This window comes from Gymnogyps californianus, chromosome 20 (assembly GCF_018139145.2).
Source record: "Gymnogyps californianus isolate 813 chromosome 20, ASM1813914v2, whole genome shotgun sequence".
NCBI classification, from domain to species: Eukaryota; Metazoa; Chordata; class Aves; order Accipitriformes; family Cathartidae; genus Gymnogyps; species Gymnogyps californianus.
The window spans coordinates 6731669-6748629 of NC_059490.1; the positions used below are offsets into that span (position 1 = coordinate 6731669).

At 63.3% G+C, this 16961-nt stretch overlaps 2 protein-coding genes across 2 annotated transcripts; both read right to left on the bottom strand.

Annotated features, from left to right (window-relative positions):
* Nucleotides 1-4500: 4500 nt before the first annotated feature.
* SCARF1 (scavenger receptor class F member 1) lies at nt 4501-10954 on the bottom strand. The gene is made up of 11 exons (XM_050908860.1): nt 10807-10954; nt 10005-10066; nt 9590-9691; nt 8943-9468; nt 8296-8514; nt 8080-8208; nt 7901-8004; nt 7578-7689; nt 7376-7500; nt 7047-7187; nt 4501-6695 (listed from the first exon to the last, which is right to left on the bottom strand). Exons 1-11 carry the CDS (start codon nt 10899-10901, stop codon nt 5689-5691), a joined length of 2622 nt encoding a protein of 873 aa, XP_050764817.1. The 5' UTR covers nt 10902-10954; the 3' UTR covers nt 4501-5688.
* A 798-nt stretch (nt 10955-11752) lies between these two features.
* RILP (Rab interacting lysosomal protein) lies at nt 11753-16920 on the bottom strand. The gene is made up of 8 exons (XM_050909192.1): nt 16666-16920; nt 16317-16440; nt 15761-15882; nt 15381-15572; nt 14758-14921; nt 14487-14609; nt 13106-13189; nt 11753-12719 (listed from the first exon to the last, which is right to left on the bottom strand). Exons 1-8 carry the CDS (start codon nt 16918-16920, stop codon nt 12563-12565), a joined length of 1221 nt encoding a protein of 406 aa, XP_050765149.1. The 3' UTR covers nt 11753-12562.
* Between the last annotated feature and the right edge of the window lie 41 nt (nt 16921-16961).

Below are 16961 nucleotides of genomic sequence, written 5' to 3' on the forward strand. Positions count from 1 at the left end.
ATCTGCTCTGGAAGGTGAGCATGGGTCCTATATGTGCCGTGGGTCCTATATATGCAGTTTATACCACAGATGGCTCATCAAGGAGCACTTTTTGCTAACTGCCAGACCACCCAGCTGGGAGACAAGGCAGGACACATCCTGCCCCGTCCTAGCTGTGCAGGCAGCCGGGCGCAGTGGCCGGGACAGCCCGTGGCACATGCTGTTCCACCTCAGCACACTGGCATCCCCGGGCTGCCCCACAGATGCTGCGGCCGGATTAACTGTCTCCAGCTCCACCTGTCCCGGGTCCCTGGGGCCCACGAGAGTGAGCGGCAGATTCAGGAGCAGACCTGGCGGGCTAAAGGGCTGCTCCGGGGAGCCCTGAGGTGCACAGCACCGGGGCCAACCCTGGGTCGTAAGGCAGGTGGCCATTTTAGACAAGCTGAGCCTTTTCCCAGTCCAGAGCACGCCTCGATCAGGCACTATGGGGAAATCAGCTGGCTACGCGCCACAGCCCAAGACAGTTTCTCAGGGCTTTCCAGAGGGCAGAGGCCCCAGCCCTGCGTTGCTTTGGGGAGGTGGGGATCTGGCCCAGCTCCCTGCAAGGGTGCCAGGAGGACAGGGCCACCCTCCAGCCAGAGAAGCTGGTGCAGAGATCCCTGCCCCAGGAAGCCAGCCTGCAGCCGTGCCCCTCCACACCCACCCACCCACCACGCAGGCCCACTCCCCCAGCGCAGCCCAAGATGCATTTCCTCCACCACCTCCTCTTCCTCATCCCCGCACCCGCACACCCCCTCCCCAGTCCCAGACGTCCTTCTTCAGCACAGAGATCCTCTCTGTGGCAAGAGGTCCAGCCTGCTCTCTCCCCTACCAGTCACCCCCCCATGCACCCCATTCTTCCCCAACACACCCCGCTCCCTACCCACACCCCCCCCACGCATGCTGCGCTCCCCTCATCAATCCCCCATGCACCCAGCTCTCCCAAAACAGCCCTGCTGCATCCTGCTCTCTCCTTCCCCGACCAATCCCCCAGTGCACCCTGCTCCCTACCCACAAATCACTCCCATGCACCCGGCTCTTCCCCATCAACACCCCCCCCTTCCTCCAACGCATGCCACTCCCACGCACGAATCCCCCCGTGCACCCCCCAACACACCCTGCTCTCCCCCAACGCACCCCCTCCCTCTCCACAAACCCCCTCATGCACCCTGCTACCCCCCTCCGATGCAAACCCCACCCCGCATGCACCCACTCCCGCACCCTATGCAAACCCTCATAGCACCCCACTCTCCCCCATACACCCCCCCACCCCGTCCCCAGTCCCCCAATGCACCCCGCTCACCCGCCGCCGTGCCCCCGCTCCGCTCCGCCGTGCTCCCACCCGGGGTTTTTATCCGTCCTCCGGAGCAAACAGGCGCCACCGCTGATTGGCCGCCGCCCCAGCCAATGACCGCGCGCGCCGCTACCGCCGCGGCACGTGCAGGGCCGCGCGCCCCCCCGGTACCCCCCCCCCCCCGCCCCGGTACCCCCCAGTACCCCCCGCCCCGGGCCGCACCCGGGCTCTCCCGGGCCGGCCACACACACACCCGGAGGCAACAACCGTTGTTGCCGCGGCCGGAGCCTGCGGCGGCGCTGCGGGGCTGGGCACGGGGCAGAGCGGAGCGGGGGGGGGGGGAGCACACACACCCTCCGCCGGGACCGTGAAACACACGAGCGCTCCCCCCGCACCGCCGCGGACAGCGGCAGCCGAGCGGTGATGGGACTCACCGCCTCCCAGGGAAAAGGGAGAAAAACGGGACGCCGGCGGCGGCGGGAGGTGCTGCCGCCGGGCGCGGAGCGGGGGGTGAGGCCCCGCCGGCCCGCCCGCTCCACCTCCCGGCACGGCGCGGCCCCGCAGGGACAGCGGGAAATTCCCTGCGGCGTTTCGTACCGGCTCTTGCCGGTCTCCGCCGGCCCCGGGCGGCAGCCGGGAGAGCCGCACCGCGCTCACCGCGAAACCGCAGAACGCCTTGTGCTCGTACAGCCCCGGCCGAGCGCACGGAGCCATTTTGGTAACAGCACCCGCCTTACCGCTCATCCGCTACGGTTACAGGCACCGGATCCGTCCTGCGAAGCCCACCCGTCCCGCTCCCCCGCCCGAGGAGGGAGCAGAGAAGCTGTCCCCCGTTAAAAGGCCATTTTGGGAGCAGGCATCCAACACACCGCCCGGGGCTGGCCGCCCTCACGGCACGGCTGGCCAGGGGGCAACGAGCCCTCGAGACACCCCGGCCCACGAGCACAGTCACCTGTTTTGTGAAATAAAAGTAAAATCATTGCAAGCCACGAGAGCGGCTTTGCATCCGAGCTCCCCGGAGCTCTGCCCTCTTTTTATATTAAATTATTTTTCAGAGCGTTCCTCTGCGGGATTTCTAGTCCTGCCATAACCCCATCACTCATCAGCAAGGTCCTGGGCCAGAGGACGTGGCCGTATTCCCCTGGAAATCATTTTAGGGGATTTTTTGTCAGCCGAAGGAGATGAAAACAGTGCTTGCAAAAGGTAAACATCTCTGAGTCGCTCAGCGGAAGCTGAAGGCCCGGACAGACGGACGTGCATCCACCGCTGCATCCCTGAGAAAGGGGCAGGCTGCGGTGAGTGGGAAGAGGAAACTCCTCGGTCTGGGCTGTGGGATAAGCGTCAAACATTGCAACAGCTGGAAAGTGGATTTAAGCCAAAGCAAACAAACAAAAGAAAGCCCGAAGAAAACAGGGCAGCCTGGATCGGTGCCGTGGTTTTAGCAGACGTAGAGGAAGGCTGAAACAGCACGAGGCCCCGGGAGACCTCAGCGCCCAGACCCGGTCGCTGTGTCCAAGAAACATGAACTGCGATGGGAAGGAGCACGAGGAGGGCTTGGAGGCTGTTTGGGGACACGGGAACCCTTTGCTACAGCGAGAGCGTGGGGCAGCTCGGTTTTCCTATCCTAGTAGGAGAAAAGAAGCTATCAGGTGATCCACTGCCATCTATAAATACACCCGGGGACTGCGTAAACATCATGGAGAGAAAAAAAATAAAGTGAAGCTGAAGAACAGCACTGGCACAAAGACACATTTGTAGAAACTGGCCAGGAAGGAGTTTAGGCTGGAAGGAAGGTGACAGCTCCTGCCTGGCCGCCCAGGGAGGTCCTCAGCAGGCTCGGACGGAGCCACTGGGGTAAACGACGTGGTCCTCTTCAAAGGCAGAGCTCAGGCAGTTTGGGAAAGGAGATGACAAGGCTGCGGCGATGGGGGACAGACCCCCGTGGCCATGGGGGACAGCTCGAGCCTCTGTTCCTACCTCCACGAGGCCAAGAGCTGCCCCAGCAGAGAGCACGGACACCTCTTTGCTTACGGACAGGACCTGCACACTGGAACGGCTTCCCACCGACCGGCTTCAGACCACTGCAGCAGGATTTGGAAAGTCAGAGATCCGTCATGGGAAGCCATTAACCCCTCCCTCACCCGCCAGCTCTGGCTTGCAGACCTCCCGCATCCAGAATTAAAACCACGCCAAAGCCAGACCGAAGCATCCCTAGCAAGAAGACACCAGCGACAACCATGCTGCAGGCGTGTGCATGGGCAGCCGCGCGCTGAAAATCCACCGCTTGTTTGCCTTGCACCGCCCGGACAGGGTGAAGATGCTTCATCTTCAAGCAGGGGAAACATCCTGCCTCGCAGCTCAGCCCGTGAACGTGAAAGGTTCTCGCAGCAGCAACAGCGTTTTCTCAAAGCTGGATGCTTGTTTCAACGTCGGGGAAGGCTGTCAGGTTGTTGTCAGCTATTTACATGCCGTACCCGGGGCGAACCAGCTCACGTGACGTTCGCTTCTGGCACAACGCTGCTCGGCTCACGGGCTGAAAATATCCAACCGATTAGGAAAAAATGGCTGCTTATAAATAAAATGTGGGACTGTCCCTGCCACTGTAATAAAATAGCATCAAAACAAAAACTAGCCTGTGCAGAACAGAGGTCTGGCCAGGCTGCTGCTCAAGTCTTGCCAGGATGAGCATTTTTATTTGTCTACCAGAATATTTGGTGTTATAATCACAGCAGTGGGTGATACCACTGCAGGAAAGAGTGCTGCATGCTGTCTGCAAAACTGGAAGCCTCACTCAACATGGGACCGTAGGGATTCGGTGCCTGCGCTGCGGAGAAGCACCCGCAAAAAGCAAAAGGGAAAAAGCAAAACCCACTCTCTTTTCCAAAACGCCCCGAACCCTAAACCCCAACTCAGCAGTGCCAGACCAGAAGAAGGATTCACATGGAGCTCCGCACATGATGCGTGAGATGCAGCCTGCAACGTCAGTGCTCCGGACGCCCACAGCCCACTCGCATTCCCTCTGCCCTCTGGTCTCTGGCACTGCTCTGGGCTCAGCTCTGTAAGTGAGAGTTCAGAATTCAACAGAACCAGAAAATAAAAAAAAAACAACCCTGAAAGCCTAAGGCTGCTGACAGTTTCCACACTTTGGGGAATATTTCTTGCTGTATCTTTGATTCGGAGGGCGCCTGGGAAACCCAGCTCCTGAAGGGCTTTGGTAACGTTTAATTTTCATTCAGAGGCTTTCATGCCATGCGAAATAACAGAAAAATATACAAGAAACTTCTACCACTTAGATACATCAAAAACCAGTTCACGCTGCAAATCCTCTTTGGCATCTCAACCGCCTTGCACGGGCGGCAGAGCCCTTGTGCCCGTCTCGCCCGTGCTGCCCGAGGTCCCCTGGCTGTGCTGGAGATGTTGCAGCACCTTCATCACGTCTCGGCCGCCCATGGTGATGTGTTGCTGCAGCAGGGATGAGATGTGGGAGATGGCAGGAGCTTAGGGCACCTGCACGAATGCCATTTTCCGTGCAGATTTCATCCTTATCAGGGCCAGCACAGCGCCGGGTGCACAGGTTGATGGTCACGGCCCAGCTGCCACGTTTGCTCTTGCACAATTGCAGCTTGGTATTGCGTGGAGATTAAAAGGCCGTCGATAAACCCTGTGCCGTGCCATGAGCCTTTTCATGTGCTACGCGTGTACATAGAAACGAAGGCAGCCAGAGCCTGCCATGAAAGCCAGAGCCACACAGATAAACCCCTGCACACCCAGATACCCTTTGAGATGAGATAAGCAGTTAAAATTAATTTTTGCTGAAGCTGCTTGTGACAGCCCATCATCTCCCCAGCCCAGCTCCACAAAATAATCCCCTCAAGCGAGAAGCACCTTTACAGCAAGAGGCTCCGAGCAGCATTACCAGAGCTGGGACAGGGAAAGGTGAAAGCCAATGGGGTGAAACTGGTTTTTGCCCGTGCGTTTCCCAGCAGCCCTGGTCCCTTTTACGAGGAGGACACATGTCCCCAAGCCCGGTGCTGACAGGGACCAGAAGGTGCCACCGCTGCATCCAGAGCATCGCTGTCCCTCCGGGCTGCGGCAGACACAAAATGGGGCACATAGGGCAGGGGGGAGCAGAAAACAGCCCTGAAACACCATAACCCCACGGGGCTGCCACCGCTGCGGCTCTCAGCATCACCTGTGCCGCCGGCTGTGCCGGCCAGCGAGGGTCCACACCAGCAACACGGCACGGAGGAAAGGGGGTCAATGGGAAGGCTCGATGCTTCTCCAGTTCACAGCTCGGAGGGGGACCTCAGCTCCCCCCACACTAGGGTCGGAGGGGCCTCCTGGGCTCCCGCTGCCCCAGCCCAGGCAATGGTGGCTCAGGTGGCCGCAGGGGCGGCCGGCAGCTCCGTGGCGGGGCCGGGGGGTGAATCGGCACTGCTGCTCATCACGTTCTCATATTTCGGCTCTTCCTCTCGGGCAGCCTGTCCCTTCGTTTCGAGGCTGAGGACTAACTCGGGGCTTTTGCCCCTCTCCGTGGCACCTACAGCATCGCTGGCCCCATCCTGGGCCCCAGTGCTTTTTGGCGACGGAGATGTGAGAAGGAAGGACTGTCTCTTCCCGGGGAGATGCTGGTGCTTGCCGGGGGATGGCTCGGCAGGAGCCCCCGGGACACTCTCCCTCTGCTTGCAGCTATTCACCGAGTCTCTGCACTGCGCCAGGGCCCGGCGGGGCGGTTTCTGGATGGCCTCGATGCTCCTCCTCACCTTGGACTCCTCCTTTGCAGCCCACTTGCCCCTCTGCAAGCTGCCCAGCCGCTTGAGCACAGCCTGGACGGGTCCCTCGCCACCCGCCTCTGCCTTGGGGTCCTGCCCGGCCGTTCCCACCATCATGTAGATGGTGGTGACGTTGGGCTCCTTCCCCTTTGCCTCCCAGCTGCCGGATTTTGCAGCCGCTTCAAGTGCCTCCACTCTCTGGGCCACGTGCCTGGTGCCGGAGACCACTCGCCGGCGTCCCCCCGGGGTGGCCCGGGGCGACGGCCGGTGGCTTTCCTCCCCCTTGCCAAGGGGCTTGGGGCTCTCGTAGCAATCGCTGGCTGGTCTTTCAGTGGGGGGCTCAGCTGCCGCATCCCCCGGCGGTGGGGACAGCTTGGATGGGCCCCATGGGGTCTTAGGTTTCCGCCCAGGGCTGGGGGTCTCCGCCGCCCCAAATTTCGTCCCCTCGGCAAAGGACACGGAGGGCCGCTTGGCCTTGGCGATGCTGGAGGTGCGAGGGATGGCAAAGGGCTGTGAGACGTCCTCGGAGTCGAAGGCGGACGGGTCCGGGAGCACCTCGCCAGGGGGGGATGCCCCATCCTGCAGTTCGGCCCCCCCCAGCAGTGGGATGCCTGCAGGAGAAGGGGACGAGAGTTAGGGCTGCCAGAGCTACCCCCCTGCCCAGGGACACACTTAGGGACATCAGGACAGGGGATGATGCAACAGGATTGTCCCTGGGAGCATTTCCCCGGGAGGCGGTTGTGAAATGGAGCTGCCCACACCAGGCACGTCCCTTCACACGAGGCCAAGCACGGCCCCGGTCTGTCCTTGCAGACGTAAAATGAGGGTATGAAAATAAATGCTGCCTGTGCCCAGCACCCGTCCCTGGGACGTCCAAGGTTGGTAACGGGGCAGGATTGACCCCAGGCAGCCCAGAAGAGCTGTGGGCGGCTGGGGAAAGGAGGAGCAGCCATGGACATCACCTTCTCTGGGAGGGACGGAGTACTCAGGTCCCTCATTGTCAGTGTCGAAGGAGGAGGAGAAGGAGCTGTCTGAAACCCACGCAGCCGACGGTGGCTCGATGAAGCTGGGGTTGAAGGGGATTTCTGTGTCGTGGTGGGAAACTGGGGAGGAGAAGACACCCAGCTGAGCTCGGGCACCCCAGGGTGCTTGGGGCAGGAGAGCAACGCCTGCCCTGAGCCGTGCAGTGGGGTGAGGGGGGATGCAGGCTTCCCCCCAAACGGCGATGATGCAGAGAGCATGGGGTGGGGGTGACGTGCTGGAAGGGCTGTCAGCAGCTCTGCTTTTTCACCTGTGACTTTGGGAAGTTTGTAGCCGCCCAGGGAAAAGCAAGGCATCATAGCGCTGAGGTTCGCCAGCACCCCCCGCACGTGGTGCTTCATCCTGGCCAGCACGTCATCATCCGGCACGGCTGCCCTGCGCAGGGGAGACGGGCATGAAGGGACACGGGAGACGGGGTTTTGCATCGAAGGTTGCAAAATATAAAAAAATACCTGTCTCTAGCATCTGCTGGGCCAGCTCCACAGCAACAGCAGGCAATGCAGAGCAGCAGCAGCAGGAGAGGGACGAGGATGGCGGCTGCAAGGGCCCCGTGGTCCTTAAAACCTGTGCGGAGAAGATGGGTTGAGTCTGGCATGTCCTGTGGCTGCCAAGCCTGTAGAGCTGCCCCGCATGGAGAGCGCAGGAGCTGGCAACTCATGGTGGGGCCAGGAGGCACCAGGTGGGACCAGGCTGCATCGCAGCCTCCTGGCACCTTCCCCAGCGAGGATGTTACAGTCCCTCGAGTGCCGAGGAGTAACTTTGAGGTTGTTCTTACTCAACACACAGTCACCCCGCACGGGGTGGCAGGTCCCACGGGAACACTGGCAGGGTGAGGAACAGTTCACTCCAAAATACCCCTCCGGACAGGTGTCGTTGCAGCTGGAAGAGAGAGGAAAGGAGGGAAATGCCCCCGGGGAGAGCGGGGCCCCAGCCCTGCCCCGCTCCCGGTGTTACCTGGCTCCCCAGTAGCCCGCCTGGCAGATGCAAGCTCCTGACACGGGGTCACAGCTCCCTGCAACACACTCGGGGCAGAGGAGCTGGCATCCATCGCCGAAGGTGCCCGAGGGGCAGGAGCTGTTGCAGCTGCCAAGACAGAGAGCGAAGCATCAGCCCACTGCGCCCCAGAGCCCGGACACTCCACGAGGACCAGGGGCCTGATCCTGGACATACCTGGGTCCCATCCAGCCGGGCTCACAGTGCAGGCAGGACCCGGTCTCTGGGTCACAGACCTCCCCACGCCGGCAGCGGGGACACGGCTGGAGGCAGCCCTCGCCGTGGAAGCCGGGCGCGCAGGGTTCCTTGCAGAGGGTCCCGTTCCAGCCGGGCTGGCAAGCCAGGCAGAAGCCATCCACGGTCGAGCAGGGCTGGCTGCGCTTGCAGCTCCCACAGCTGCATGGGTAGAGGGGCAGTGAGGCCTCGACGTCCACCCCCAGCCCCCCCCCAACACACAGATTTCACCCCACACCAGCATTCAGCATCAGTTTGGACCACGGGAAAATACCCTATAACGCTTAATGCACTGTAACGGCAACAGGGCAGGAGGCAAGCGGGGAGAGATGCTGCTGTATCACCCTGGGGAGTGGTATCGAGGACGACCAGATTTTGGGGTGACACCAGTGCTTTCTGGAGGTATTAGTGGGATGTTTCTTTTGGGGCAACACTGATCCCTCATCCAACCAGGGATGCTCAAACCCCCCAGAACGGGTCTCCCTGCCTAGCCAAAGGGACAGACACAACCATGATGACTTTGTCCCCAAGGTCTGGCTGCAGCCCCTGGGTACCCGCTGGATCCCCCCCCGCCGCTGCCCCCAGCTCACCTGTGCACGCACTGAGACCCGTATTTCCCCGCCGGACAGGCCTCCCGGCAGCTTCTGCCCTGGTAGCCGGGGTTGCAGGTGCAGTGCCCGCTGAGAGGGCTGCAGGAGCCGTGCAAGCAGTCGCAGCGCCGTTGGCACGCCGGCCCCCAAAACCCAGCCTTGCATTCGCACTTGCCCGTCTCCTGGGCGCAGGGCGAGAGGTTGCAGGAGCATTTGAAGCTGCACCTCCTACCCCACCAGCCCGGCAGGCAGCGGCAGTGGCCGGTAAGCGGGTCGCAGTGGGAGCTGGCGGGGTTGCACTGACATTGCTTCTTGCAGGTAGGTGCCCACCAGCCCGGCTCGCAGCGGCAGGCGCCGGTGAGGGGGTCGCAGCGGCCGTGGGGGCCGCACTGGCAGGGGAACTGGCAGAGCCCTCCCCAGTGGTTGGGGTCGCAGGTGCAGAGCCCGCTCGCCGGGTCGCAGCGCCCGTTGGGGTGGCACGGGCAGCTCCGCTTGCAGTCGGGGCCCCAGTACTGCTCGGGGCAGGCTGCAAAGGGAAGGAGATGGTGAGGATGGTGAGGGGGGGGTCATGGGGAAGCCTGGCAGCCCCCTGAGTTTCCAGGCTAGCAAAGGTGATGTCGAGGGCTGAGCCCTGGGGAATTACTCACGGGAACTGCAGTCTGCTCCAAAGAAGCCGGGTTTGCAGAGGCAAACCCCGGGTCTCACACAGACCTCCTCCGCCCCGCAGGCATCCTCCCCCTCGCACAGTGCTGTCGGCGGCAGGGCAGGCACGTCAGCGCACGACGGTCCCCCCCCCTGGGGCTCACACCCCTCTGCCGGACCACCCGCCACCCGGCCACCTCCTGCCGAGGCAGCCTTCCAGGGGAAACCGCCATCCTGCTTCCCGCTCCATCCCTCCAGCCGAGCCGCAGCTTGCTTGGTGGGCGTCTGGGGGTCCCCACAGTGCAGCACCCCACCGCTATCGCTTGAGGAGAGCTGTAGGGCTTCCCCCCAACACCCAACGCCCCGGAGGAGCCACCCGGCCGAGTGCAGGGACTGAGTTTTGGGCTGTCCATCACTCACCGGCCGTGCACTCCCGCCCTTCCTGCTTCCAGCCGGGGCAGCATGCTGGGCCAGTGGGGAGCCTGTGGGAGAGACCCGGGGGCAGTCAGCCGGGGTGGGGGGTGCCGGGACCAGGACAGGTTCGCATGCGGCTTCACAGCTTCGCCTAAGGCGAAGCGAACACTGACGCTTACTCCGGCTGGGCCTGGCGGGCAGGGAGGCGGCGCGGCCCCGAGGGCATTGCTCCGGAAGGAAACCAGCAAAATAGAAGGAAATTTAAGAGGCTGCAGCCCGAGCGGGCGGCAGGGCTGGGCGGTGGGGCAGGCCTGCCCGGCTCTGCTGGTACGGAGCCCGTGCCAGGTCCCCGATGCTCTGGGAGCAGCTCAGAGCTTCGCCAGCAACTCAGAAAAAAGGCACCGAAGCGAAGGCGACAAAAGGTGCTGCCGTTGATGGCGAGACCAACGGGAGAGGCAGCGTAGCAGCAAAGCGGAGGGGACGTCAGCTCCAAAAGCCCTTTCGGTTTTGCTACGCCTACGTTTCCCACCTGGTGCACGATGAAAGTTTTGCCAACGCTCCCGCATCCCCCCATTGCCCTGGACAGTGGGGGTGCATGAGAAATAACCCCTGGAGAAGGCGTCTGGGTGCCCCAAATACCCATGCGCGCCCCAACCACGCTCCCCAGCACCACCCCGGTCTCTGCACCCACACAATGCCAGGCTGCAGATCTCCGTCCGTGGAAGGACAGATGGACGATGACCTCCTGGGGCTGCTGAGAGGCCCCAGGAGTTGGAGGGGCACGAGTGGGGACCCCCGTGGCACCTACCTGCAGACATTCCTGCCGTCAGGGTCGAGCTCCTGGGCAGAGCTCTGCACCCACAGCCACAGCTGGAGGCAGAGGATGGGCCGGGCGCTCCCCATCCCGGCGGGGCACGAGGGCTCAAGTCCCGGTGGCTCCCCAGCCCCGCGCCAGCGTCCGTCTGTCCTGTCCCTCCCGCAGTGCGGCCTCTTCCTCCCGCCAGCCTTGGGTTTCTTCCTGAGGAAACGCGGGAGGAGGCGCCCCGATCCAGACGTCAGGGGTGCGGTGGGGAGGGGGAGGCAGGGAATGCTGTCGGACGGGCTATTTTTGGCCCTTGCTGCCACCCTAGCAGCAGAAATGGGTGCCCAGGGGCTCGGCGCAGCCACGCAGGGGCTGGTGCCTGCCTGAACATCTCACCTGCAGTCGTCCCGCTCCCCCTGTGCCATCTTCCATCACCCCCAAAGCTGTTTTAGCACACGTCCCCCCCAACCCACATGAGGCACCCGCTGCCTCCCCCTGGCCAGACCCCTGTGATCTGCCCCACGGCGCTGCCGACCCCTGGCAGGGGCTGAGAGGTGGGGTCCCCACGTCCCCCATGCTGGCCTTTGAACCGCTGCTGGCTGCTGTCCCACCTCGCCGTCTCCCCAGGAGCTTTGTGTCAGCAGATGCACAGGAAACACCTTTTTCCTACCCAAGACTGGCACGGCCCCAGGCTGGAAGCGTGCTGCTCCCCCCCGCCATGCAGGACTTAACTCCATCGCGCCCAGCGCTGCAGCCCCTGTAGCCCCGCTCCCCATCGTAGCTGACCCCCCGAAAGGGGCTCCAGGGTCTGGCACAGCGCAGCCGGCCACAGCCCTTTGCATCGGCACACAAAAAGCGACGGCTACGGTGCAGAACTGCGACTGAAGCCCGGCAGCATCGCCCGGCCCTTCCCAAGCAAGGAGAGAGTGGAGGCTGCAGCGGGTACCTTGGAGGAGAAATGAGACACTGATTTATTTCCGACTCCAGTTCTAGAGCTAGAAAGTACCTGACCCGAGGGGACTGACTCGCCCCCGTGAACATGAAGATTGTTCCAGTCTTCCAGTTCCCAGTAGTAGCAGGAAGAGGTCCCAGTACGAAACCAATTCACCCCACGCCTGAAAAGTGCAGGAGTGGCACTGGCAAGTGCTGATCCTGACTGCTCCCAGACACAGGAGCATCCGGACACCCAGTGCAACGTGCTCAGCCCCTCCCAGCCATGCGGTGACCCCGGGACAGTGCCCAGCCGGGGAACCCCAACTCGACCTTCACATTGCAGGAATGGGGAGAGGTATGAACGGAAAGGGGCGAAGCAAAATACCCCCGCAGGGCAGGATCGGGCGATGGGATCCTGGGCTGTGAGCAGAGGTGCTTGGTGGAAAGAGCCACCAGCAGACGGGAAGAGCCCTTTTGGGGTGCGGCAGCAGGAAGAGGGTGCAGACCCCCGCCGTGCTGAGCTGCAAGCACGGAGAAGTGGGGAGCAGGGGCACAGCTGTGCAGGACCCCCGTAGTTAAGCCATGGGCACAATGAAAGGGTGGCTGACGGGCAGAGATGCCCGGAGGTGCCGAGCCGTCCCATGCCAGGCCGGCACCCCACTGCCAAGTGTCCCAGCGGGTTTGCAGGAAGGCTGCCCATACTGTGGCTTCACCGTCACCATGACATGGGGAAGCGGCCAGGGCTGCCGTGCCGCTCTCGAAGACACTGGAAGAAGAGGAGCTGGGAAGTGCTGCTACGAGGCCAGATCCGGCTCCTGTTCAGGTGGGGTCAGAGGGGCGGCGTGGCTCTGTCGGGGGAGCCGGCCGCCAGCTTGCTCTCTCCCACCGGCTCCAGCTGCGTGTCCAGCGAGTCGATGACTTCCCAGGCTCCAGAGCAGCTGGATGTGGGGGGGTCTTTGCTGCTGCCCTGATACCACAGCCCAAAACTGCAGAGAGAGCAGATAACGGCTGTGGGGGAGAAAAGCCTTCCCAGGGAAGCAGCCGGTTCCCAACCTCCGTGTTTGGTGGTGGTGGTAGCGGCGGGACGCAGCCCGGCTGCGAGCCCCTGGGAGCGTGCGGCACCGCAGTGGCAGCAGCGAGGCTTGCCCTGCACCTGCCCATGCCCAGGACAAGGCAGATCCCCCCTGAACCAAGCGACCCCCGCTTCGGCTGCATCCCTGCCAGCCCTGCACCGGGCAGCCCGTCTCCATCCCCGTCATACCCTGCAGGGCAGGCACCAAGCTCAGCTGGGTCCACAGCCGAGCCCCAAACCTCCTCTCTGCCGGCAGAGCCACCCGTCCCCACCAGCACCCGAGCACGGGAGCAAACTTACAAGCTCCTAATTTTGGATTCGGGAGGCTGAGCATCCACACAGTCTGCGCCGCGAGCTGGGAGCCAGGAGCCCTCATCTTCATCGCTGCAGTACAAAGAAGTGGAGGAAAAACCTGAGCTGAGTCGCAGGCTCACCACAGCAGCGAGTGCCGGAGCCACCCTGGGCCTCCCTCCTGCGCTGAGCAGTGTCCCCTGCAGAGCCACGTGTGCGGAGGTGGCTGCAGAGCCAGGGTCACGCAGACCAGAGCCACTGTCCCCCGAAGCACCGGTGGGCTGTGACCTGCCACAAAGCCACAGCGATGCTTGTGTCCCAGATACAGCTGCATTTCATGGCAAGCCCAGCCCCGGCTCGGTGATCTCAAGCCACAAGGCTCTTCAGACACCGGCTTCAAACCCCCGGTGCTTGGTCAGCGGACAGTGTGTCCCCAGTTGCCACAACAGCAGAAGCCACAACCCGCTGTAAAGTCTTTAGGCATCTCACCCCATGCAGCAAGCGCATGCTTCTCTGGCAGAACACCCCGACAATCGGCACCACCGGCTGTGGCTTGGGGCCGAGGCGGGTGACATCCTGGCACGAAGGCGGGTGCCAGCCAGCCCTCGCAGTGAACACGAGAGATGACTGCAGGGCAGCATTCGTACGGCAGTGGCTATCCTCACCAGGCAGGGAGGCGAGCGGGCAGAACTCAACACCCGCAGACCCCCCTGCTGCTAGCAGAGACCCGAACGCAAGCGAGCAGCAGGTTTCAGTAGCACAGAAGAGCTCAGCCCCCTTCAGACCTTTATTAAAACCCCTAAAAGGCAGTGAGATCCAGCTCCCCCCGTGCCATAGAGCAGCTTTAGCACAGGCTTCGCCCCCCGCTGCCAGCAGACATGCAGAGCTGGGGCTGGTGCCCAGCAGGGTCCTCCCCTCCCCGTCGTGAGAAGTCTGTTGGAGCCAACGCTGCCCACAAACATCTTGCAGAGCCTCCAGGGAACATCTCTACTGTCATCTTCAAAGGCTCTCCACTGGACAGCCTCCAACCGTACAGCGCAGGGACCAGCCTGCCTTGTCCAGTGGTCCCAGTGCCACCACCTCTCCTCCCTTTTGCCACATCCACGCAGGGACGAGTGGCATTTGGCCAGGCCATGCATGACTGGTGACAGGGACATGCGAGTTGCAGCAAAAAGCCCAGCCCCTGCGGCGCTCCCAGGGCTACGCCAGAGCAAGACATCAACTGCAGACATTAAACCTTTGATCTCTGGAGGGAGGCAGGGAGGAGGCAGCTCTTGGCCTGGGGGAGTTCCCTTCCAGGGTGTCACACCTCACGGAAACACCGGAGCCTGCCAGCCGGCATCCACCCTGCACGGGAGGCTCCCCATCCGTCGCGGCCAGCCGGACTCACCTGCTCGCCGACTCCTCCACCGTTCCCAGCATTTTGGCTCTGATTTTTTTCCTCTGTCTTTTGATAGTCGACTTCATCGCATCCAAGAAGAAGCTGGGAACTCTCTCTTCGTTCAGCAGCTCCCTAGCAAAAAGTAGCCAGCTAGTTAACCAAGAGCCTGGCAACGAAATCCGCCCCGACTACGCCGGGAGCAGCCTCTGATGGGTCACAGGTGGCTGCAGGGACAGGAGGGACCCAGCTCGCTGCCCCACGCTGCCGCGGCAGGACTCACCGCTGGTAATAGGCCAGCTCCTCCTGCACCAAGAACAGGTTGGTCTTGAGCTCGTTCCGCTCTTGCAGGATCTGCTGCAGCTCTTCCTTGGAGAAGCAGCAGTGAGCAGGGCTCCTGCCCGCATCCTGGTGCTGCGGCTCCTCCGTGGACGACGGCACTCCTTCCTAGGGGCACGGAAAGAGAGTCAGCAGGCAAGCAGATACCCCGAAGCCCCCACCCAAAGGCTGGGTGCCACGCGCAGGCATAGATGGAAAAGTCTCAGGAATGAGTCTGCTAGTCTGCAGTCGCTGCAGCCCTCCATGGACCACGGTAGCTCCCCAGCTCAGCCAGCACCCACCACCCATCGCCACACGTGGCAAACCCTCCTCATCCTCTGAGTCCCACCTGGCTTCTCCCATCACCTCGCCTCGCTCACTCCTGCCTCCACTCCTACCAATTTTTACGGGCAAGGTGTTACCGGCATCGCAGCGTTCAATTTTCAGCAGTGGGGCTTACTTGAGCAGCCATATCCTGCTGGCAGCCGGCAGGTCTGGGCATGCCAGGAGCCCCGCACAGGGCCAGGAAGGTCAGAGCGGTGTTAGTGATGCTGCCCTGCAGCAGCGGGACCACAAGCTCGGACTCACCAGGCTGGGCTTCGGCCGCTGGGTCTCAGAGGCGGTCCTGCTCCTCCTGCTTGTTTCCCTCTGGGTTTGCAGCATCGCAGCCTCCAGGTCCGACGACTTCTCCAGCGCGCTCTTGAGCTGAGCCTGCACCACGGCCACCTTGTGACGCAGGTCCTCGTTCATGGCCATGAAGCGATGCAGTTGCTCCTGCAGCTGGAGGGCCAGGGGCAGCCGAGAGTGAGGCACAGCAGCAGCTCTGGGCCCCCACCCAGGGACATCGGTGCATACAGAGCCACGGGAAAGGCATCTGCCCCGGCAGGCTCACCGTGACGACAGCCCCAGGGGGAGGTGACATGAAAGCAGGTCCCCAGGCCCTTCACACACCACACCCGCACGCTCACCGCCTCCGTGTCTCGGCTCTTGCAGACAATCTCGTGGGCCTGGGCACGAAGCTCATCCCTCTGCTTGTCCACCACCTCCTTCAGCCGCAGCATCACCTCCCGCTCCTTCCGTGCCGTGCTATCTGAGCCCAGACACGGGGAGAACAGGCGTGAGTGGCCCCCAGGACCCAAGGCCTCCCCTGACCCCACAACACTACAGGGTTTCTTGATGCTTCTGCAAAGCATCGTTCTACCATCGTTCCTGGTAGACAGCAGAGTAGGAACAGTGGAAAGAGAGGAGCTGAGAGCTTTAGGCTGTGCCTGACGCATCCTTGTGCTGGCAACGGCAGCCCGCACCCTGTGTCTGCCCCCACCACCCTCCTGGGGCCTTGCGGGGTGCTCTGGGGGTTTGGGGTCCCTGTGGCTTGCAGAACAAGACAGCGCTCGCGCTCCCTGGTAAGACAGGTCTCCGGGGCTGGGCAGCACAGAGAGCAGGTTCAGACCTGCACCCGGCCCGCCGTTCCCCATGGGAACACCCCGTGGTGGCAGGGGACCCTGAACCCGCCGGGACACCCACCTTCCTGGGACTGGCTCTCCGCAAGCTGCCCCAGGAGCTGCCGGTTCTGCTCCTCCAGGCGAGCCAGGCGGCCATGCAGGGCTCGCTCCCGGCGCTCGGCCTCCCACAGCCTCTGCTCCGGGTCCTGGGGGACGGGGAGAGCCGGGTCAGAGCCACCCCCCAGGGGATGGGGACAGGGCCGTCCCCGGGGAACGGGGAGAGCCGGGTCAGAGCCGTCCCCACGGGGATGGGGACAGCCAGGTCAGGGCCGTCCCCACGGGGACTCCTGCGAGGACAAGCGTGGGTCAGCGCCACCGCGGAGGGGACCCCTGAAGGCAGAAGGATCGGACGAGCCCCCCGCCCCGCTCACCTCCGCGTCCTGCCGCCCGGCCGGCGGGGCCGGCGCCTCCCCCTCGGCGCCCGCCGGGGCCACCAGCGCCTCCAGCAGCTCCAGCAGCCGCACCACGGGCGGCACCAGCCCGGCCACGGCCTCGGGCCCGAAGCGGCCGGAGAGGCGACGCAACTCGGCGCCCAGCGCCCCCGCCATGCGGTAGATATGCGGCGGGGCCAGGCGGCCCGGCGGCGTCCGCCACAGCGGCTCCGCTCCCCGCCGCGGCTCCGCCATCAGCCGTCGCCGCCGCCGCCGAGGCCCCGCACACGCTCCGC